This window comes from Panthera tigris, chromosome B3 (assembly GCF_018350195.1).
Source record: "Panthera tigris isolate Pti1 chromosome B3, P.tigris_Pti1_mat1.1, whole genome shotgun sequence".
In the NCBI taxonomy this organism is placed as follows: Eukaryota; Metazoa; Chordata; class Mammalia; order Carnivora; family Felidae; genus Panthera; species Panthera tigris.
The window spans coordinates 61,004,782-61,028,002 of record NC_056665.1 but is presented as its reverse complement, the minus strand read 5'-3'; the positions used below and the strand labels follow the sequence as shown (position 1 = coordinate 61,028,002).

The window sequence follows — 23,221 nt, the reverse complement described above, 5'->3', positions numbered from 1 at the left end:
CCCCTGTAGCCACATGGCTACTTCCCTCTCTTCTTCTAAGTCTTAAACAGCACTTTTTCAATGGTACTTTCAACGGCCACCTTATTTAAAATCACAACCCAAGGACTAATTCCTCCCACTCAAACACACATGCTTGGCCCCCTCACCCCGCTTGGGTGGGGATCTTGGTTTTGTTCCCTAGTGTCTCCCTAGCAGAGCGTCTGGCATATAGTGGGTAATGGATAAGTATGCATTAAATGGAGAAAGAAGAGGAGAGACTCCCATAAGACCTGGCGGGAAGCTGGCTTCGGCCAACCACCTGCCTGGTGGCTGAGGCTGCATCCCTGGGTACTCCCGTGGGTACACTTTGTTGTGTCTGTCTGGTCTCTGAAGGGTCCACCCCATGCTCCAGCCTTCTCCTGGCACACCTGAGCCCTTCTGCGCTCACCTCAGCTTGGAGTTGGAGCATCTGGTCAGTGGGGTGTTGGAGTCTGCCCATACCAGCTTGTGAAGGCTGATCTTCCCGCTTGGTGTTTGGTGATACCCCGCTGGTAGCTTGGAATCAGCCGTGGTGGGGTATCAATGCCACAGAAACCGGCAGGTGCTACAAACGAGGGCTTTTATTCTCTCTGCCCCGAGAGCTGATTGGTAAACATTTACCGGCGCCCGGTGACCTGGGTTAAAATCAGTTGTCTTCCCTGAAACTACAGGCCCCTTGCAGTTGGGTCTGGGCTTTGCTGATTGTGGTCCCCAGAGCCTGGCATGGAGTGTCCAGCAAATGACTAGGTCTCCAGAAATGAGTGCACCCCACATCCTGCTACTCATCAACCCTGTGTTGGGGTAACAGTATGTACAGTGGAGGCAAGCTGTCACCTTCACAGACTATGCATCAGTGACATGCTATGTATCAAAGCTCGGGGGGAGCTGCAGAGCCTCTGATGAGGGCCATGGGGCTCCTACTCTTCCCACGTACCTGAAGGGGAGGGGGCTGGTTCACAGGCTATTGTCCCTGGGACCAAAAAGAGCATGGCATTCTGTGACTGTCAGCTGTCTGCTCCTCCCTGTGCTTGGGGACCGCAGTGCCCCTGTAATTTGCTTTGGTTTCTTACCTCCCTGGCCTCTCTCCAGCATGCCAGGCTCCCAGGGGCTATGACTTCCAACCCAGGACTTAAGTGACACTCAGGTTCAGCCCAGCCAGTTCCAGCTCAGTGGCTTGCAGCCTCCAGGAACAGCCACCTCATGGGTTCAGTCCCGAGCCCAGGAGCCCTATGGGCTTCCCAACCTGGTTCTCAGTATAAATCACCCTTGTCCAGCCCCCTGACACTGGCCATGAGGGTCCTTCCATGTCCCTGGAGCTTTTGCCTCCTTTTAGTGACTATTTCTTTGGGCTCTTTCTTTCAGGAGACTCTGCCTCCCTCCTGTTTGCTGTGGTCCCTCGCTGCTAAGTGATCCAGCTTCTCTAAGGAAGACCTGCACCCTCTGCTGCCTGGCTCAGTTTCCAGGGTTCTTCTCCTGTGTTCTACCCTCAGCCTGCCTCCCCCAACCCCGCATCCAGGATCTGCTGGCCCACTTACCTTGGGTCTTGCCTGGTAAACTTCCTTATTTAGGAAAGGAGAAGTTAGAAGTACATGGAATCTGCCTGCTGAGAATTCTCTGATTCCCTTGTTTCAGTCAACAGCATATTTCAGTCCCGCCCACGGGGATGAAGGCTGTTTCTGCTCCCACCGGTTTGGGGCCCTCTAAGCTGGCAGTACTGTTCAAGGAAGGGCTTTGCTTTCTGCATCTCTGTATCCTAGCTGCTATTCCCGGATTCAGTTTCCAGATCTTCTGCTCTGCCCTGGCCAGCCCAGGAAAGAAGATCTGGTAGTCCAGCCTGTCCCTGCTGCCCACCCCAGCACCTGGCCCAGAAGCCCTCTCCCCGGTGCCCACCTTGGCCCTGAGGAAAGCCAGAGCTCGGCTGCTGTTCTCTAGGAAGTGTACTCGCATGCGGCCCCGGCTGGGGGGTGGCAGGGCCTCCCCCGAGATGAGCTCCAGCAGCCGCAGTAGGTGGGTGCCATCTGCCAGCTCTGTGTACAGGTTCTGGATCTTGATGCCCACCTGGGAGGGGTGGGGAAGAGGCACAGGGTCAGCCCCCCTCACCTGTCTGGCCTATCCCAGGACCTGGGAGGTACAGCCCAGAGGGTCTTCCTTAAGGAAGAAGCACCGGACTCATCTGTGTTTTGGGGTCTGCGAGACGTCTCAGCCAGATGACCTCACAGTGGGCCCCCAGAGGCCACTGACCAGGGAGCTGGGGGGACAGCAGAGGATGGCTGTGGGACACACTCAGCTACACTCACCCTGCCGTGCTGGAAGATGTTGTTGATCCAGTTAGTGAAAGTCTTCTCCTGCATCCGCATGTGCTGTGCCTGGAGCTTGCGAATGTGGCTCATCTCATACGCGGAGTCCATGGTGGGACAGGGCTGGGAGCACTACCGTGGGGCTCTGTGGCTGGCCCCCTGCTTCAGGCACCCTGTAGCCCCAAGGAGCTGCTGGGGACTGTGGGGCTGACCAGCCCTGGGGCCTGCAGCCTTATGGGGACAAGAGGCCACTGGATATTGCTCTAAGCTGGAGATGTTGAGGGGCATGGAGGTTGGAGGAGGAGCGTGAACTGTCCCCACATCTGATGGTGGGGGGGTTGCAACTTGGGGCCCAGCCAGGTAAGGTTCTGGGGCTCCCAGCTGGTGCCCTGCACTTGAGTGCCTCTGAACCCTTTGCCGCACCCCACTTTCCAGATTCTTGGGACCACAGGGATGGGCTGCTGCCCCTTGGGATGAAAAGCGCAGGTAGAAAGGAAACAGGAAACAGGAAACAGCTCACCTTGGTGTTGTCTGTGCCTGGAAGGAGACCCTACTGGACGGATGGAAATGGCAGATAGCCGGGGCTGTGTGGGGAGGGAGAGAACCACAGGAGAAGCCAAGGCTGGAGCTGGGGCCACGCCATGGCCCTCCTCTTGAGCGAGTGGGGCAGGGGTGACGGCACACAGCCGGCATTGTCCTCCCACCTGCCAGAGGGCATGGCCCAGACTGGGAGGGGGTGGCTCAGGAATGCTCCAGACTGTTGCTCCAGGAGCTCCTCCTTCATCCTCCTCCCACCTCAGATGCCCCCAGTGTCAGGTGGGGGTCCTGGCTGTCAAGATGCAGAGGCCCATGGGATGGGCCTCAAGTTGGCTCTGGGTGGGAGTGCCATGGGGGTGTTACAGTCCAGGTAAAAGGCATCCAAATGGCAGAGCCTCTGGTCAGAAGCTTCTGCACCCACAGTCTGGGACTGCCCTTCTGCACCCCTGCAGGGCCTCTTTGTGAGCACCCACAGGGGTGGGATGGGAGGGATGCTGGGCCATAGCCCTCCCATCCTGTCCAGGGGAATGCCACCATAGATGGAGGAGAGTCCTTGGACTCTGGGCTTGGCTTTCTAAGCCCTGACCTGGCCCAGGGCCGAATGGTGGGTGCTCCCTCATGCCCAGGGGCCACTTTCTGAAGTGAGCTCTCCTCTTGGGAAGGAATAACTTGGAGCTGCAAAGGCTGTGGAAATAACAGTCTTCTCCAAAGCCAGAGACACAATGTTCACTCTTTGGAGCTTCACGGTGAGGCCCCCAGCACCTGTGCTTCCACAGAACTGGCTAAGTCTCATGGCTCATGGCTCAGGGCACGAGCTGTGGAGGCGGGGGGAGCCTGCAGGCAACTCTCTTTCCTTCCCTGAGCAATCTTGAACTGCATGCCAGAGAGTTCTAATTTGAGTGGCTTCACAGAATGTCTGGCTAAACTTGGGGTAATAGTCACTGGTCTGGGGTGGGTGTCTGTAGGTTCATCCAGCAGCCCAGGAGACTCTGAGAAGAGGCTCAGGCCACTGTCCCTGACAGCCAAGGACAATGAGAGGAGCAGCATGGCAGCCTGCCCTTGACAGTTGAGCAGGACAAAGCACCCTGGAACCTCAGGCCCGTGGCTGGGAGTGAGACACATGGTGCTCTTGTGGGGGGGGGGGGTGGGCAGCTCCCCTGCATCTGGGAGGAGCTTCCTCCTCTACTGCCCTCCCCCTGTGAGGTCCCTCCTGCCACTGGCTGGCATCCTGATGTTGGCATGAGCCCGGGCTTCTTCCTCGCTCATAGCCCCAGATCCAGTCAGTCCTCTGTGGGGGGTGCTCCATGCTCCCCAAGAGCTCCACAGTCTACCCTCCTGCCCCGTCCTGCACTGCCCCTGCAGGGCCCCATCACTGTTCCCTGACTCATCATTCTGCCTGCACATCAGCCTATGCACCGCCTTGCCCCCCCACCCCCTCCGTTTACCTCCCAGAACTCAGCCTTGCTCATACCTATGAAGACTCCCCATGGCCCAAACAGGACCAAATCTTGCCTGCCCACATCTGGGCTTCAGCTGCTCTTTCAGCTTAGAACATCCCTTCTGTTTTCATTGTCCACATTCTCCTGTCCTATCAGCCCCAGTTAAAATCCTGTTCCTTCTAGCAGGTTCTCTGCCACCTGCCCCCTCCTTTCCAGCTTGTTTCTCCTCCTATTGAGACCCTTGGCCTGGGGCATCTTGTATGATGTGACCACCAGAGGGCAGGCTGGAGCGCATGATACTTTGCACACAGAGCTCAATAGAGGTGGTTGTATTCGGTTGTTGAGTGGCACTGGGGAACTGCGTTTCTTCCTCCTGAGCTCGAATGCGGCTAAGCCACTGTGCGTGCAGCACGCACTGGCTCCTCTTTTGCTGTAACTGATTGCAGCCCGTGCTGAAATGAGAATCCCTTGTTAGTACATAGTTTTGCATTATTCATGTTGCAAATAACTAAAACCTCAAGTCAAATGTAAACAGTATAAAAGGAATGTATTGGCCCAGAGGTCTGAAATGTCAGCAGGAGGAGGACTTTAGGTGGGGAGTTTATTTTTTATTTTCTTATGTTCATTTATTTTGAGAGAGAGCGAGAGAGCGCAAGAGAGTGCAGGGAGGAGCTGAGAGAAAGGGAGAGAAAGAGAATCCCAAGCAGTTTCCGTGCTGATAGCTCAGGGCCCAGCTCGGGGCTCTATCTCATGAACTATGAGATCATGACCTGAGCTGAAATTAACTCTGACACTTAACTGACTAGGACTAGGCACTCTGTCACCCCAGGTGAGGTTTGATCCCCAGTTCAAATGAGGCCACCACAGGCCTGGACTCCCTCTGCCTTTTTCAAGGCTTCCTTCACCTTCTTGATCCAGAGGGTGGTTGCTGCGAGCCTAACCTCACTCTCCTGTCCCCAGTCTCTGGGAACCCCTCTCAATGCCATTTGTATTGTTGTACCAATAGGCTTGCTTCTTTACACTGTCTGGTTCAAAGAGAGAACACCCCCTCAAGAGCTGGAAGGGAAGTCTGAGGGGCTTGGCTCTCATGGGCTTGAATTGAGCCACATGTCCATTCCTGAATTTGTGACCAGAGGATGAAATACTCTAATTGGCTCAAGACAGTCAGGACCCACCTGGAGAGGGGTCTATCTCACCCAAAGCTTGTGGCTCAGACTGAGTGGGGGAGTGCTCTGAGAAGGAAATTCCAGGTCTGGGTCACCACAAGGGTAGATGGGTGACAGCAGGAAAAACCCAGGTGTCTGCTCTGGGGATGTGTATCTGCACCTGTGAGGTGACAAGAGGCAGGAACAGTGCCAGCCAGGGGGCTCCAACCCTAGCACTACTGCAGCTTCAGGCGCAGGGACTTGCCTCCAAACTGGAGAGGACATCGTGGCAGGTGTTCTCTCCTTTGAGAATGCTCAGTGATGCCCTCCCTAGCCTCGGAAGGGTCTGTCTCCGTGGTTCCTCCAGTCCAGCTTTCCAGTCATCCTCACTTGGGGCTTGGTCCTGGACCTGACCTCTGCTGGGGAGCAGATGGAGTTGCTTTCCGGCTAAAGATGGCCCATTTTGGGGAACGTCCTGGCTTAGAGGACACGGGAAGAGTTGGGGGTCACAGGGATGGTGCGCAGCAGGAATGCACCCTCCCCCTAATGCCTTGGATCCCTGCTTTACTGCTGAGACAACTGCCACACAGTCACGGGAAAGCCAGAGCCAATGGAGGAAAGCTAGCGAATTTTTCACAAGTTTATTGATCAACAGATTGTGTCTTTTTTTATTTGACACCTGGAAACAGGATTACAAAAAAAAAAAAAAATAGAAGCATTGTGTATTAACTGCATTGGCTAATTGACATGTAACCTGATACACTCTTAAATTAGGCCCACGTTCACCTGGATAAACTCAGTGGTTATCTGTCCTAAGAAGGTTATTTCTCTGCTACATTCCACGGAGGAAATACACAGTGCCGCTGTTAAATGCTTCCCTTTTTTCAAGACAACTCGTCTGGGGTACTGCTCTGGGAGTACCGAAGGCGTGTAATGGTGCAAAGTGGGGAGGTCCCAGTGGTGGCAGTCGGGCCATGACTGGTGGTGAAACCCCACGCTGGACAACGGACTGCGGTACGAGACCTTCCTGGTGTGGTGGAGAGGCGACTCCCCGGGGGAACCAGCGGAACATGAAAAAGGGCTGTGCTCAGCGGCAGTGGGGCCACGGTTCTGCTGAGGCTTCTCCAGTGGGCTGAAAATGAGCAGGGGTCGAGAGGAGGGCGGGAGGCATTGGCTTCTCCTCATGTGCTCTCTGACCCGCCTGGAAACCCAGTCCCGGACACACAAGAATTCAGCTCCTCAAAGGCCCGCCATCCTGCAGGAGGAGTCACGCCTCCAAATCCAAAGATGTGATAGCTGCATAATGACAAGGGCTCCAAGGGGAACCCAGTCCAGCCCTGGAGGGATGGGGGCCAGCTAAATGAACGGCCCTCCCCACTGAAGAGCGACCAGTCCTGGGCCCTGCATAGCGCAGTAAGGAAGGTATCGGTATACAATGCTGGGCTGGAACCTGAGGCTGGAGCAGGTTGGGTGTCCCCACGTCACCACGAAACTGGAGGTTTTTGATAGGTCTTGGTGCAACGTTTCTTTGCAGATAGGTTCAGGAGGGAGGGCCTCATTAGTAGGCTTACGACTTGGAAGCTGTCTTTGGGAGGATCAGGCTGAACTTGCTTTTTCTCTTGAACTCAAGGCTGCAGAGGTTTGTGTTATGCAGCATCTTGTGAAAGCAGAGTTTCTGCCGTGGAATTGTGGAGAGCATGGGGAGTGTCACAGCGCTAGAGTTTACCTGCCTCCACTACCCCGCCCAGCTGCAGACACTCCGGGGAGGGGGTGCTTTGAAAACTGGGTGGTGTGGGGAGGACCACGTGCTGGGTCAGTGTGAGCAGATTCGGGAGGGCTCTGCCGTCCCCCAGCCCTGCTGCACGAGGAGGGGTTCTGGACACAGACTCCGGGAACTTTGTGCGGGTCCTGGGAAGATACGGGTCCTCAGCCTTAGCAGCCATCCCTAATGTCCTCCAGGGACATTGCTCTTTCCAATCAACTCTTCGTGATGACTGACTTCATGTTGTAAGAGATGTTAAGAAAAGTGGGCATGTGACTTCTTTTCTTTTTTCTTTCTCAGCAGGGAAAGCATGCAGCTGCCTGATGTTGTCCCACCTGAGCGTATGGGGTAGGGATCACAACACCACCAAGAGAAGTTTCCTTTCCTGTAGAAAGCAGACACCTCAGTCTGCTGTCCTCTAATATAGTTTTCCCGTATGTCTCTGCATAGACGACACTTGGCCATATCTGCATATATGCATGTTGACAAGTGTCAAGAACACATACTCATGTGGTGCATGTATGTGTATGTGTTTATATATGACAACTGAGAAGATTAAAGGAGCAGAATAGTTCTGAGTGGAAAATCAGCTAACCTTGGCACCTCTAAACCTTTGGACCGATGAATTCTCTCTTTTCCTGTTTTGCCCTTTGGTGGGCTCCCTTGTGGGTACACCCTGGGGCAGTCCTCATGCGTTCACCAACCCATCTGCTAATATGAGAGTAGTGACATTATAAACCTCTATAGGTTTCTAATGAATTTAAAAGTGCTCATTAAGACTAAAAATCATATTATGAATTTATTTCTCTTAAAATGACATTATTTAAAAAGTGAACTAGGGAGTGCAAGGGCTGGCATCTGGATAAATACTTCCCCAAAATAAAAAAAAATTGACTCTTAATTCTGTACTTCTGACCCTGATATCACCGGTAACATCAGGAAAAAAAAAATGTGGTTTTTGGAAGGCTCAGGCGGGACTGTTCTGACTTCACTTCACTTCGGTGCTGGTGGGGCCCCATGCCGTGCAGCCATCACCATTTTGCGCCTCTCTTTTTTTAATTGCATAAATAATGATGAAATGAATACCCAAACTGCAGCCCACGAAGGAGGGAAGGTGGTAGTGAGCATTAACCACTTCCATCTGACAGGCAGTTGAGTGTGTGGACCAGAGAGGTTTATACCAGGACTCAGAACACTCAGGAACCCACGTGCGGGATGTGCCCCAATCCTGCCTTGTGAGGGGCATGCATGGTTTGAACCTCACAGCCTTTTAAAGAAAAAGGTTTCATATGAAAGATGCCATCCTATTTGTATAAAGGCTTTTCCTGTAAGAAAGAAAAACTGGACATAATAAAGATGCCTATTTCTTTTCTTTTCTTTTCTTTTTTTTTTTTTATAAAAATAGCGGTCTAAAGCTAGAGAATGACCTTTTCTACCTGACACCCTGGGGCAAGCTCACCTCTCGTTCCCTTGTGTCCCCAGACCGAGCACGCGGCAGGCACCAAGACATGGTTTTGCTGAATTTAAATCCTGCCATCGTCCAAGGGGCCTTGGGGACCTGTCACCACACTAACTGATGACTACAGAGAACCACCTCATTCCTTTACTATAGTTTGAATATGATATAAATAGACTTTGCTACAAATTACTGGACAGACCAGTAAGAAAAACCAACCTTCAGACTCCAGCATGATTTGAATACTAGAAATCTTGCCAAGGGCTAATAAAGGTTCTGATTTCCAAATTCCTAACCAAATGCAATTTTGCTGGGAAGGGCCCAGGTTGGGGGAGCTCTGGGTGGGCTAGTCAGGGGGGTGTCAGGTGTCACAAATGCTCTCTGCTGGCCTGGTTGCCTGTGCTGCTAGAGCCTGCAGGAGGGACAGGGGTGCACACAGGCAAAGGGGACTCTCCTTTCACACCCAGGGGAAGCAGTCTTCTCTTTGGTAGGCGGTCTGGAGACAGCAGAAATGCTCTGTGCTCTGCTGTTTTCCACTCTCAATACAACAGGAAATGAAATAAATAAGATCAACTTTGCTCCTTCTGGGTGCCCTCTAAGGGACAGACAGGGGCCAAGGCAGGTGCACAATGATGTGGTCCAGTGCGGAAGGCTCCCCCTGCTCCAGAAAAGCCCCCGGCTCACTCCCTGTGGCTGTCTGGCTGTGCACAGCCCGCTTCCACGTCTAGGTCTCTCCAGGCCTCAGAGTACTCTTTGGTCAATTTCTCTTTTTTCTTAACCCTTCAATCTCCTTATCCACACCCTCCTCCCAATATTTTAATAGAAACTCGGGGAATTTTAAAGGTGAAAGAACCTCATCTAGTGTCCAGTGTGTGCCCTCCTCATTCCATAGGTGGGGAAACTGAGGCACAGAGAGGGCAGTGCCTTGGCTAGGGTCAGTGAGTCAGCAGTGGCACGGGCCTCAGGCACAGGTCCCTGATGCCTACCCCCCCGCTGCCTGCCCTGTGAGCGGCCCACCCCTCAGTCGGCCTTCGGCAGGGACTTCCTGTGGGAGGGGGGCACAAGGTGGGGGGGCAGGCTGTTGGGCAGCTCGTAGCCGTCGAGCTTGATCTTGATGAGGTGCTTGGCCAGTGCGAACTCCTCCTCGTCCAGCATGCCATCACAGTCACAGTCCGCCAGCTTCCAGATCTTGCCCAGGACGCTGTTGGGCAGCTTGGATGTCACCATCTCCTTCTTGGCGTTGACGCCCGATATCTTGCCATTGACAGGCGACAGGGTATAGAAGAGCTCGTCGTAGACGGGCTTGTCTTTGGCCACCACCCATTCCTCCTCATCGGCGCCCTCCTTGGCACCCTCCCCGTAGCCCTGGTTGAAGGGGCCCTCGGTGGTGCCGTCGAAGGCGCCGCCCTGCACGAGCTGTGTGGGCATGCTCATCTCCTCCTGGCTGATGAGGTGCATCAGGGACGAGATCTTGCTGCTCAACATGTTGTCCACTGCCTCGATCAGCTTGGGCTTCAGCGAGTGGAATTTGGTGAAGTCGTAGTTCTCGAGCTGTTCCTGCAAAAGGAAAAACCACAACTTGGTCACATGCCCTTTCTTCAGGAAGCAGATAGGGTCGGCTGTTGTCATGGGGGACGCCAAAACGCCGGGGCAGTCGGGGGAGTCCCGCAGACCAAAGAGTTCAGCCAGCTACGGGTCGAGGAGGCTGATGAAGTCATCCGAGCAAATGTCCCCAACAAAATAACAGTTGTAGCTGAGCAAATCCAACATTTATAAGAACAAGCCAGGAAGGTACTGGAAGATGCTCGCAGAGATGCTGACTTGCACCATGTAGCTTGTAATATAGTAAAAAAAACCTGGCAACATTTATTACCTTTATAAACGGGAGAGTGGTCAGCAGTATTTTTCTATTATTTTTCCAAAGGGGACAAGTTGTCCATATGACCTCCTTGGCACCTGCAAGCTACAGCATGACTTGTCCTGGACTCCGTATGAGGATATTGAGAAGCATGATGCTAAAATCAGCATATTGGCCAGCCAGTGGCCCTGCCTCCAAGCACTGAACCCGCCTTCCAGGGACTGACTGACTGAGAGAGGTCTCTGACAAACAGCTCTCACAGCAAGGACTTATCACTATCACCTCCTTGTTGCCCTGATTTTCTGCCTTGATGGGAGGGGGCATGAGAATTGAGGTCTTGTGGGGGAATCATAAACTTGAAAGGAGACACTGTGTGTACATAAATGCTGTCGTAATCACTTTCATTTCCAATGGTAATGAATCATATCAGTCTCTTTTGGTATCCTCTGGGTTACTGGTACCCAACCAGTCACTTTCAGAGTATTGGCCAGTAGACTTTCCTTCTCCTTTAACTCCATCTGTTCTCCCATAAGTCAGAGCATTGGAGACAGAGGGGTGTCTTCTACCCACATAAAGGTTGGCAAGGCTTTTTCCAGAGAGGACTGTTTTTAGTCTTTTTTTGTAACTGGAGGTGTCTGAGATTGGGTTGAGGTTGAACATGGCAGGGGGAGGGGGAAAGAGAGGGAGAGAGGCAGACCATAAAACAGACTTTAACAATAGAGAACAAACTGAGGGCTGATGGAGGGAGGTGGGTTGGGGATGGGCTAGATGGATAATGGGGATTAAGGAGGGCTCTGGTGATGAGCACTGGGTGTTCTATGTAAGTGATGAATCACTAAATTCTACTCCTGAAACCTATATTACATTATATGTTAACTAGAATTTAAATAAAAACTTGAAACTTAAAAAAAAAAAGGAAGCAGATAGGGAGTGGGATAGCGGGAGTCAGAATTCTCCTCTAAGTAGACATCCCATTCCTGGGCTGTTCCAGAGCTTTCTCTTTGGTGGGGACCCCACATCTGAATTCACCAGATATAGGAGTGGTTTTCAGAATAAGAAACAAGATGCATGGAATGCAACTTTTTTTTTTTTTTTTTTTAATAGTAGCTAATCTTTGGCTAGTGGCCACACAAGTGATAATCCTAGGGCTTTTAGGTAAACTTCCTTCAACCTTGCTTTTTAATTAAAAAATTTTTTTTTAATGTTTACTTATTTTTGAGGGAGAGACAGAGTATGAACCCAAGAGGGGCAGACAGAGAAAGGGAGACACAGAATCCAAAGCAGGGTCCAGGCTCTGAACTGTCAGCATGGAGCCCAACATGGGGCTCGAAGCCATGAACTGTGAGATCATGACCTGAGCCAAAACGAAGAGTTGGATGCTTAACTGACTGAGCCACTCAGGCACCCCGCCTTTTTTTTTTTTTTTAAGTTTTTATTTATTTACTTTTGAGAGAGAGAGAGAGAGACAGAGACAGAGAGAGGGGGGCAGGAGAGAGGATCTGAAGCAGGCTCTGAGAGGACAGCATAGAGCCCAATGTGGGGCTTGAACCCATGAATCGTGAGATCATGACCTGAGTGGAAGGCAGATTCCAAACCGACTGAGCCACGCAGGGGCACCTTGCCTTTTTTTTTTAAAGTGCTCTAGAGATTTAGCATTTTATCTTTTAAGGTGATCTTATGATACACTTCTGTTGATCTTTACAACAATGCTGGGAGTAAGGAAGGGCAACTTTGAATAACTCTGTTTTACGGGCAGCACACAGGGTGGACTAGACCCCATGGTTCCTGCCTCTTGACTAATGCTCTTTGTACTGTAACATGAAGTTTGTCAGAGGGACTGACTTAGGTAAAACAATTATTTAAGGATTTTGGTTTTGGATCAGTTAAAAACATGTAGTTTAAGGTACAAATAAGTAAAAGTTGAAACTGCTAAGTAGGAGAAGAGTAGAGATGGGGAGGGTGAATGGAAATTCAGTCAGTAGAGCTGAGTATCACCAGCCAGCTCAGGGCAGGTCCAGGCTCCACAACCCAGGAGAACAGGCCCATCAGCAGACAGAAGTGCAGAAACATGTGCACTGGGGAGGGTCCTAGGACAACAATTGCCTGATTTGGAGGAGAGCTGACTATAGATGCCACACAAGCCCTCCTACTCTGGTTCTCCTTGGTTACCCATCCATCCATCCATCCATCCATCCATTCTTCCATCCATCCATCCATCCATCCACCCATCCATCCATCCTTCCTCCATTGACCCATCCAACATTTACTGGGCATTTGTTTTTGCCAGGCCCTGTTTTGGAGCCTGGGGATAATATAACCATGAAGAGCCATAATCTCTGCCCTCAGGGAGCTTATGCTATAAAAGAGGGAGAACGTTCTAGTTTTTTAGTTTTTTTTAGATCCTTCTTTCAAGAAGGACTTGGCTTAGCTTACAGTGAAAATATGGTAACATGAAATAGAAGAAAGTCGTTAGAAATGGAAAAGCTAAGGGACACCTGGGTGGCTCAGTTGGTGAAGCACTGGATGCTTGTTCTTGGTTCTTGAGTTCTGTGTTGGGCTCTGTGCTGACAACACAGAGCCTACCTGGGATTTTCTCTCTCCCCTTCTCTCTCTCTACCCTTTCCCAGCTTATGTGCTTTCTCTTTTAAAATAAATAATCTTAAAAAAAAAAAGAAATGGAAAAGCTAAGTAATTAAGACAGAGAGGAAAGGGACCATTCATCAGACATCTAAGGTGAGAAAAGTTATTCTCCTCAGCTGCCAGGTTGCTGGGGGGCACACCCCCTCATTGTCTGAGGGAACAAACCACCTGTTTGTTGCAAGAAAACAAACTTTGTCTGAATTGTGAGAGTTACCTGTGACTTTTTATGATCTTTGAAAAATGTCTTCAACAGCAGTTTTGCCAAATAAATGCAGAAAATTCCAGATATGCAAGTTTTTATATGGACTTTATGTAAAGTATTTCTGTTAGGAAAATTCTAGAAGGCCAGCAAGGGGCCATCCAGGTGTACAATTTTCTGGAGATGAGGCAGGGAGACTCTTGAGTAAAAGGGGTTTCATATACCCCTCAGACCTGACTATTCTGGGGAGAAGTAATATGATAGGCAGGGAGGGGGAAAAAAAAGCAAAACTTTGTGCAATCATAAATATCACACTTTTTTGTTGTAAAAATTTGGGGAAAAACTGATAGACCAAAAATGTAAATCACTTATAACTCTATCACCCAGCAATAACTTCTTAAAAAATTTTTTTTTAATGTTTATTTTTTGAGACAGAGATAGAGACAGAGAGCGAGCGGGAGAGGGGCAGAAAGAGAGGGGGACACAGAATGTGAAGCAGGCTTCAGGCCCTGAGATGTCAGCACAGAGGCTGATGCAGGGCTCGAACCAACGAACCGTGAGATCATAACCTGAGCCAAAGTTGGATGCTTAATTGACTGGGCTACCCAGATGGCCCCCAGCAATAACTTCTGCTAATGTTTTTTGAGCACACATTTCTAGCCATTTTTATAAATATACACATGCACATAAGCACACACACACACACACACACACACACACACACACACACACACACTTTAACTGAACTAAGACCACACTGCTTGACAACTTGGATTTTTAAGAAAAAATGTATCTCATCTTTCTGTGATAATAACTTTTATACAATCTTATTCTTCATCTTAATAGCTATCTAATATTGAACTGTACAGCTGGGCCATTTTGCCTTTACCCTGTCCCATGTGGTTGGACATTTAGGTTGTTTCCAATGGAGAGTCAAAATTGTGGTCTCTAGAGTATACCAGCAGGGCAGACATCCTGTGCTGTTGTTTAGAAGCAGAGCCTTGAGCTTCACATGGAGGGACAGAGCTGAAAGCCAAACGGCTTGACAGACCTCTAGAGAGGTGCCTCCAACACTCTTCTCAGCAAACTCTGGGGCCGTCAGGTCTCAGTGTGGTGTGGGCTTGGTTTCTAGACACATTCTGATTTGTGTGTCGCTATTCTCACTGACAGACGGTGGTCACCTGCAATTCACTCCAAAACCAGCTCTAAATGATGTTACCAACACTTTGGGCTCTTATGGCCAGTATCTCAGTCAGCTGGGGGAACTGAGAAGAGAAAGCCCAGGAGGAGAGAGCAGGCAGCCTACACAAAAATCTGAGTGCTGCTGGGGTAAACAAGTCTGGATTCCCCTGGGTGCACGGACACCTACCCTATTTCCTCATGAATGAGCCTGAGCTCTGAGCGCACACAAAGCTCCTGTGTCTGGCCAAGCAGACGAATGAGGGCGGTGTCTGCCTGAACTTTCCACCCGCCTGCAGGGTTTGCGGATCCAGACTATAAACCTCTGGAAAGCTGGCAAGGAGAAACGGCCACATGTTTGCAGGGGTGGACAGGAAGTAACAGCAAGCAGCCACCCTTGCCCGGAGGGCACATAGGAAATCAACCCTAAACTCTCATCCCTGGGGTACCCCTCACCCCCAAGGCCTGACCAGGGAGTGTGGGGTACAAGTTAAACCACTGCCATCTCTGCCCCTCCACCAAGTTCTCTCCAAAACAGAAATCTTTTTATTGGGATGAATACACACTGGGGAATTTAAAGATTTACCCTTCAACAGTTGTATCCATCAAAGCCACTGAGCCCTGGATCCTGGAACTTCTCCCTCCCAAGCTACAAAGGTCAGTTCCCAGCCCAGTTGTCGCTGGGCTATCTCTTGCCCACTTCCTCCCAGAATTCACTAGAAGCAGTTCTTCAATTTACAGGTGGGCTGAGCAGGTGGGGACGGCTCTGCTGCCCTCTGCTGTTGAAACGCTGCCACCTCATCAGCTGAGGGGGCCAAATTCTCCGAGGACAAGTGAGTCTGCAATAAAAGTGGCTTTGCTAGCATTCTCCAGTCTGGACCTATCAGTGTGGTAAATCACATTCCCTCGCAAAAGGATGCAGGGCAGACACAGGCTGCTTCACCAGCAGGTCGTGGGCCTCTCCCAGCACTGGGCAAAAGCCTTCACGATACACTCAGTTTATCGCTACAGCTAAGAGTCACCCCAGCCAGCCTGGTCTGTGAGAGCACAGGGAGAACAGAGACTTAAAGCTGGCATCGGCGAGCTCTCTGAGTGACCCTGAGATGTGGAAAGATCATAAAAAAGTGATCTCCACACTTAGGTCCCCAGTGTTGTCCCAGATGTAGTCAATGTGAGCTTAAACACCTGTGTTGAAGGGGATGTCCGATGCTCAACACACTCAGAGATGACAGAGGCCCTGACCCACACCATCAAGCCCCCAAAGCTTCCTGGGTGACAGCAAACTAGCTGGAAGTATCAGGCGATGGTAAGCATGCCCTATGGGCTCCAGGCCTGCCTTGTTCCTCGAGGAGTCCCTGAAGGGACTGGGGTGGTGTGACGAGGGCCTGGCCACTCTCCCATGAAGGAATCCCTGCCAGATTCCAGGGGCTTGCTCTGAAAACTGCTGGTCTATTCATAGGCCCTGTGGCTTTTTGGGTTAGGCCAGGGTCTGAGAAATTCACTACCCTACCGCCTGCTAGGATATGAACACACACTAACTTCTCAGTGAGCTCATCTAACACCTGTTCGTTGGGCACCTGCTACAGCCCAGGTGCTGGGGGTATGGCAGTGAACGAGACGTGGATCACTGAATGCCTCATGGAGCTACAGCCTTATGAGGGAGACGGCCACTGTATAAATAAATCAACTGCTTGGAAGCGCAACAGTGTTGGTGTCGTAACAAAGAGCACATGTCCTAACAGGAGGCTTTGCTGCCAGAACTCCATTGCCGGCCACAGTCATAGTGGCAAATACTGTAATCCAGGGCAGGGATTTTTGTTATTTGTTCACTGATTTATTCCAGGGACCTAGAACAGTGCCTGGCCATGGTAGACTTAATATTTCTTGGTGACTGAGTGAATGAACACAGGTGAATGAGGATACCTGTCAGGTGGCACTCCTTGCATCAAGTCCTAAGGCAGTCAGGTGTCTAATGAAGGGGCTAAGGCCTCTCCTGAGATGCTAGAAGAGCGGCACATGGCTTCCTTGTTTTCTTCCTCAGGGACTGCCCTTCTGCTCCAGCTGAGAGGCCTGGGCTTCCTCTGACATGGCCAGGCCCAGGCTAACATGGTCATGAGAAGCTCTCGTAGCGGTTTGCTACTTGCTTTATGGGAGTTCCTCTGGGGACAGGTTGCAGGTCCTGAAAGGAGGCTTACGGTGGCTTCCTGCTGGGCTCAGTGGTGCCTCAGGTCTTTGGAGCAACATGTTCCTGTGGGTGGCAGGCTAATGAGCCACAGAAGCCCCATTAGGCCAGAGTACACATGATGTATTTATTCATAGCTTTCATTTCAGTCAAGGAACCAATTTCCTTTAAACATATCTGAAGGATGTGGGGCGCCTGGGTGGCTTAGTCGGTTAAGTGTCCAACTTCGGCTCAGGTCATAATCACACGGCTCATGAGTTTGAGCCCCGAATCAGGCTCTGTGCTGACAGCTCAGAGCCTGGAGCCTGCTTCAGATTCCGTGTGTGTCTGTCTCTCTGTCCCTCACCCGCTCACGCTCTGTCTCTCTCTCAAAAATGAATAAACATTAAAAAAAATTTTTTTAAATATCTTAAGGATGCAAGGAAACATGTCCCCTCAGTTTGGTCATGTGGTGTAGGGCATAACCCAAGGGTGTGAAGGTGAACCCGCTCAGGAAGACTGCTCCAGAGGCCCCAGTAGCCCAGCCATCTTGTGATTGGAAAAAAAAACCCAATTCTTCCTCTGAGTACAGGGATACCTATTTCATTTCAGGAAGAAAAAAAAGATATTCTGGATTTATTCTGAAGCGAGCTAAGTCATATCTGACCAGAGCATATATTCCACATACACTTAGCACCCTGAACCCTGTCATCACAAAAGGATGACCCACTCCTATGTTAATGTGTCCTTTACAGAAAGTTTACATTAAAAAACTCCTCAAGGTCAAAGCTTCCCCTCCTGATGCCTGTTGATCTTTGCCTCCACTCCGTGATCTCTCCTTCTCCTACGCCCTCCTGAGGCAGCCAGGCAGCTCACAGGCCCACCTTCCAGCTGTATATCTCCAACGACTCTTCTTTCAGCCCCGTCTTCCTCTGTGGCTCAAGGCAAAAGATGAGAACTAGAGATCTCCAGGGTATAGCCAGCATTGCAGGGATGCTCTGTTTGGCCTATGTAGTACTTTTGAAAGTTTGAGCTAAAATTTGAAAACCAGGGGACTTTAGGCACAAATCTAGATTTGCAACTTCTCGTGAACCATCCAGGTCTATGTTCCCACAAGGCGGTGGCCATCGGGGCAGGTCAGGCCTTCTCCACCCACTGAAGCAGGGCACAGACGTCCCAACCGGCCCCCGTGGTGGGTCCCCATAAGTCCTCACTGTACTTGCAGACTCGTTTTCCTCCTGCGAGAATCATATTTCTCAGAATCCACATCTTCATCAAATGTGGGAAAACGAGGGGGTCAAAGAGGGCGACGTGGGTTTTCTTTCCCTGGTCTGCTTTCCAGAGAGGACTGTGGCCTCTAGTGCAGACAGGTCCTTGCAGTGGACAAAAAGCTGGTCAGTCTGGCTCTGTGAGGAGCCAGGTGGGTGGCCTCACTTGGGAAGATATGGTCAGCATCGATGTGTATATCTAACACCACGGCAGGGCGGTAGACGCACTGGTCAGGCCAGGATGAATGCAGCACCCATTCGGGCTCATCTGGGGCTGCCCAGGCACAACTCAGGGAGACCCTAAAATCAGGCCCAAAGTTGCCCAACGCTGACCCGTAAGCACAATCTTTAGTGAGCACAGCTTGCTGTGCCCAGGGAAGGCCAGCAATGCCCCAGGAGCCCTCGGAACTCTGATTAGGGCTCTGAGCCTGCAGAAGCACTGTTGCTTGAGCATGTATTACCATAGTGCCTCGCAGCGCAGGCTTGCGGAGGCTGCCTGGGGTGACCTCTGAGGTCAATGGCAGCTCTCGTTACCTTAAGGTTCTGGGATTCCCCAAAACAGGTGTCACTTAATGCCAACACATGGCCTGAGAGGGATGCTCATCTGATTTTTTCATGTGACCTAAATTTACTTCTTGAAATGTGTCCCTTTTTGGTTAGTTTTGGGCGCCAGGCAATCTCTGCTTTACTCTCAGAAGCCTGTTCTCATGGATCACCATTAGGAAGATGCATTCATGGCGTTCTCTATCCTAAACCAGGAAACCCTAATGTGGACCCAGCAACCAGCCAGACAAGGTCACATTGATGTTGCAATAGGCTCCCAGTACCTGCATTGCCTTGACCTCTGGGAAGTCCCCGGCAGAAATCTGGTATTCTCGCTGCAGCTGAAGGTAGATTTCTGGCAATCTGCTGATAAGCTCTCTCTTCTTGTTTTCCTTTCCGAATACACTTGGCATTTCCTTCTTCAGATGGCTGATGATGTAGGCATGTACCTGAAGGGGTATATGTCAGTAAGGACGTGTTACTTAGAACTGTACCCGAAAGACAAACAAGATGGCATCATAATACATAACAGGCTCCCATATTCAGGGCCACAGCCCTCAGGACAGGAGGGTAAGGATCTGGGTGCGGGGGGTGGGGGTGGTGGATGTGGTGAGACACAAAGGACACATTACAAGTCTGTTTCTGGGCATGTAGAATGTGAGGTACATGAGGGAGCCCCAGATGGTGCTGTCTAAGGGTGCCTGGAAAGAGGGCCCCAAGCTCCAGATAGAGCTGGTCTGGGTGCTGGATTTGAGAGCTGGAGCAGAGGTGGTGACCAGAGCCACAGGAATGGTTGTGACCACTGAGGGAAAGTGAGCCAAGAAAACCCCCCAAGAAGGACCAGGATGGGGAGGAGCCAGAAAAAGACCTCAGGAAGTGGAATGTGACAGATAAGGGCTGTGGGAGGGGAGAGTCAGGAAGAGATGACACCTAAGTTGGGTCCTGAAGACAGGTAGGAGGGCTGTGGCTGTCCAGGAGAGGGAGAGCATGGATGGCGGTGTGGCAATAACACAACAGGGGCCGTATTTGGGGCAGTGCCGTGTGTGTGGCTGCTACACATCTCAGAGGCGGGGAAGTAGACCACTGCGCATGCCAGGAGCTGTGTAGGATTAGAATGAGCATTGGCTAACCTAACGTGGTGCTGATGGGCTGATGACGTTTCTGGGAGACCAGAGAGGCCAGAATAATGCCATGAGTGCCCTGCTTCCTAAGTGGGCTGGTGGTGCTTGCCTGGGGATAGGATGGGGCGACAGGCTTGGGGAAGGTCTCTGGCACAGTTCAGTTGTGCCTGAGGGGCTATTCCGTGTCTGCGTCTGTGCAGAGAGTGAGCGGGGTGGGTGGCGCCTGGGCTGAAAGACTGGTGATTAACCACAAGACCTAAAAGAAAGTTTCAGCAGGGCTGGTGCCCAGGAGCACCAGGAAACGAAACTGAAGACTGATGTAAATGTCTGATCTGACGTAAATAGTTAATCTGCATGGAAATCTGTACCCAGTTGACAGTGAGATGAGAGAATTCCTGTAACCTCCCCATGGAGGGTGTGAACTCCGGGATCTCTACAGGTGGCACTGAAGGAGCCTAGCTGGCTCAGCCGGAGGAGCATGCAACTCTTGATCTTGGGGTTGTGAGTTCGAGTCCCATGTTGGGTATAGAGAATACTTAAAAATAAAATCTTAAAAAAGAAAAAAAAGATGGCACTGAACTCTTTTCTGTACAGGACTAGCTGCATAGGACCACCTTCCTCTAGGAGAGGAACCCCTGGGGAAATGAGGCGGAGGCTCCATAAACCCTGATCACCTGGCACTAGCAGGCCCAGGACTGTCACCCGAGGGGTGGTGAACCCAGCTTGGATGGCTCTGCTTGGCTGTGTCACCCCCTTCCTTAACATTTCCACTCTTTTTAAATTTTTTTTTCTTTTTTTTAAAGTTTATTTATTTATTTTGAGAGAAGGAGAGATTGCATGAGTGGGGGAGGGATGGAGAGAGAGAATCCCAAGCAGACTTCGTGCTATCAGCATACAGCCCGATGCAGGGCTCCAACTCACAAACTGTAAGATCATGACCCGAGCCAAAATCAAGAGTCAGACGCTTAACTGACTGAGCCACCCCGGTGTCCCTTTTTAAAAAAGTTTTTTAGATGCTTATTTAATTTTGAGAGAGAGAGAGTGCAAGCAGGGGAGGGGCAGAGAAAGGGACACACAGAATCCGAAGCAGACTCCAGGCTCTGAGCTGTCAGCACAGAGCCCAATGAGGGGCTTGAATTTATGAACTGTGAGATCATGCCCCGAGTGGAAGTCGGGTGCTTAACCGACTGAGCCACCCAGGTCCCCCGAACATTTCCACTCTTCTGCTGATTTCCAACTTTAGGACGTGAAGAAATGTTCATTACAAAACCTCTGTTTGTGTATCAGAATTCTACAGAGTAATTTAGAAGTCAAGAAAATAACTAAAAATAGGAACGGATGAAAAGCAGAACAGTGATTACCAAAAGAAAATGACTATGCAGCTAGGGAAAATCCTATTAAAGAAAACAGACTTCTGTAATCTTGTGGAAGAATGGAAATTGAATAAAGGGGATAAGCAGAGACATCCTCTAGCTCAGCTGAGAGCCTCTGTGTATGGACACACACTGGGCACAGCCAAAAACATTCTGCTACTTAAAATAAGTGCGTAATGTAAATGCTGACATGCTCAGACCAGACAATGCTAACTTTCCCATCTATATAAAGGTCGTTTAACAGAAGCACACAGTGTCCTGCCTGGCTACTGATCACAAGTACAGATGAGAAGAGATGTGTCTGAACCTTTCTGTTACTAGTAAACTTATTTACTTATTTTTTCACATTAAAACAGCTTAAAATTTTTACATGATTCTTTGGGATAGAGAAACCCCAAATTTGGGAATCCTTTATTTAGAGTGTTGGACTTCAGCTGCATTCCTGAGGGTATGATGAATAAGTGGTAAGACTAGTAATTTCCCTGCTTTGGACAATGAATGTCTGGCTTGGTTTGGTGGGGTTGGGGGAAGGCCGTGGCTAACATCGAAGGACTTGGAGGGGCTGCCACACTCCAGTGGAGAACCAGCTGCTCACCAGCCGTCCTTGTGTCATTTCCTTGGCCTCGGTCCTACTGGAACCTCTGGACTGGGCCTATGGATACCTCTCCCTTCCATGTGCAGGCCTGTCCCACTCTGGAACCAGCCCCAACTGAAGTAGGAGGTCCCAAGCTGCGTAGTCTACTACCTACGAGGGCTTTTTACTGAACCCCACCCCAGATCCCAGCCCAGGGGCTGTGCCAGACCCCTGCAGGGCTCCCCAAGCTTCCCTCACTACCTCCTAAGGTGAGCCTTTTGAGTTGCCGGGCCTCTGCTCAGGGAAGGCTGACTTCCCATGCAGCCCCCAGCTCCAGTAGGATTGGCACCAGTTTCTAACACTGCTTCACTTGGCCTGACTGTGGGTGATGTGCACCTGCCACAGTTCTCCACCCACAGCCTGGCACCTGCTCTCTCACCTCAGCCCTCATGGTGTTCATTGGCTGATGACCAAGGCTCCCGGATGATGGGCTGCCATTGGACACCAGGCCTCCGGTGCCCTGACAGGAACTGGCCGGTTCTTGCACCAGGCCCCCATTCTTTCCTCCTTCCACTTTGTCTGGCACTGAGTCAGGACCCTCAGGTACCTTGTTCATGCTTGCAGTCTGCTCTCAGCCTCAACCTCCACTTCCAGAATGTTCTACTGGCCTATTTTGTGAGAGTCTCCTGTGTGCTGCCTCTGCATGGCCAACCCCTCCTGCCCTTCCATGGACATCCTAAGACAATAACACAGGGTCAGATACTATTGTACGGGCCCTGCCTTTAAGAAGCTTATCAAGTCATAAGGTAAATTATAATCCTTAGAGTCATGGAACATTAAATCTGGAAGGGACCCCCTGTACCTAACTGAACTCCTGGTTCCAGGAAATTCATATGACTTACTCAAGGTCACAGAGCCAGTTAGAAGGTGCAAAGCCGGCACTGGCATTCAACTGTCTCATTCCTGTCCTTACAGACTTAATTGCTTTCTGTGGGTATGAATTAAAAAATGTTACTAAAGGTGTTGGAAATCTGGAATTGAAAATGAACTGTGTCCTATGGGACAACAGTGTGGGAAACTGAGACTTGAGGCTTTTGTTTTGGCTTGAGCCAAAAACTTTGGCTTTTGATTGTCCCTAACTCCCAGGACACCATGGGAAGGGCATTTGGTCTCCCTCCCCTCGCACATACAAATGCATACATTATGGCACACAACACTATGAACACCACATGGGATGTGGGTGAAGACAGCACTCTTCTGGCAGGATGGCACCTTGTAATTTTCTAAAGACTTTTGGTAAACAGAGGGGACAGCCTGGAGGCTCATTCCTGCCCTTCTGTGTCAAAGAAGTCTTTCCAGATAAACACAGGACTGAGGGCCAGACCAGGCGATGGTCCTGGGGAAGGAGGTGGAAACAGTCTGAGATCTTTTCCTCTTTATAATGACAGAAAACTAACTGAGAAGAAGGGGGACAGGAAAGACAAGAGGGAAGAGAAAGAAGAGAAGGAGAGGCATGATGACACCTGGGGCTGGAAGGCCAGGTTCACGCCCTGCCACCCCTGCCTCTTGTTGAGCAATGCCAGGTGACTCTAGCCCTCCACCTCAACTTACTCATGCACAGACTGGGAGTTTTAACTCCTACCTCACAGGG

General features: G+C 50.6%; 2 protein-coding genes across 2 annotated transcripts in view; both read right to left on the bottom strand.

The window, feature by feature from the left end:
- The window catches only part of SPTBN5 (spectrin beta, non-erythrocytic 5), a 45,326-nt gene extending 42,900 nt beyond the window's left edge, over positions 1-2,426 (bottom strand). Inside the window, 2 exon segments of the mRNA XM_042989223.1 lie at positions 1,909-2,076; positions 2,316-2,426. Coding sequence (XP_042845157.1) covers positions 1,909-2,076; positions 2,316-2,426 — 279 coding nt within the window.
- A 3,637-nt stretch (positions 2,427-6,063) lies between these two features.
- EHD4 (EH domain containing 4) overlaps positions 6,064-23,221 on the bottom strand; it is an 87,464-nt gene continuing 70,306 nt past the window's right edge. The window contains exons 5-6 of the mRNA XM_007081786.2: positions 18,787-18,951; positions 6,064-10,211 (exon numbers count right to left, since the gene is read on the bottom strand). Coding sequence (XP_007081848.2) covers positions 9,675-10,211; positions 18,787-18,951 — 702 coding nt within the window. The 3' untranslated portion in view covers positions 6,064-9,674. The remainder of the gene's footprint in view (positions 10,212-18,786; positions 18,952-23,221) is intronic.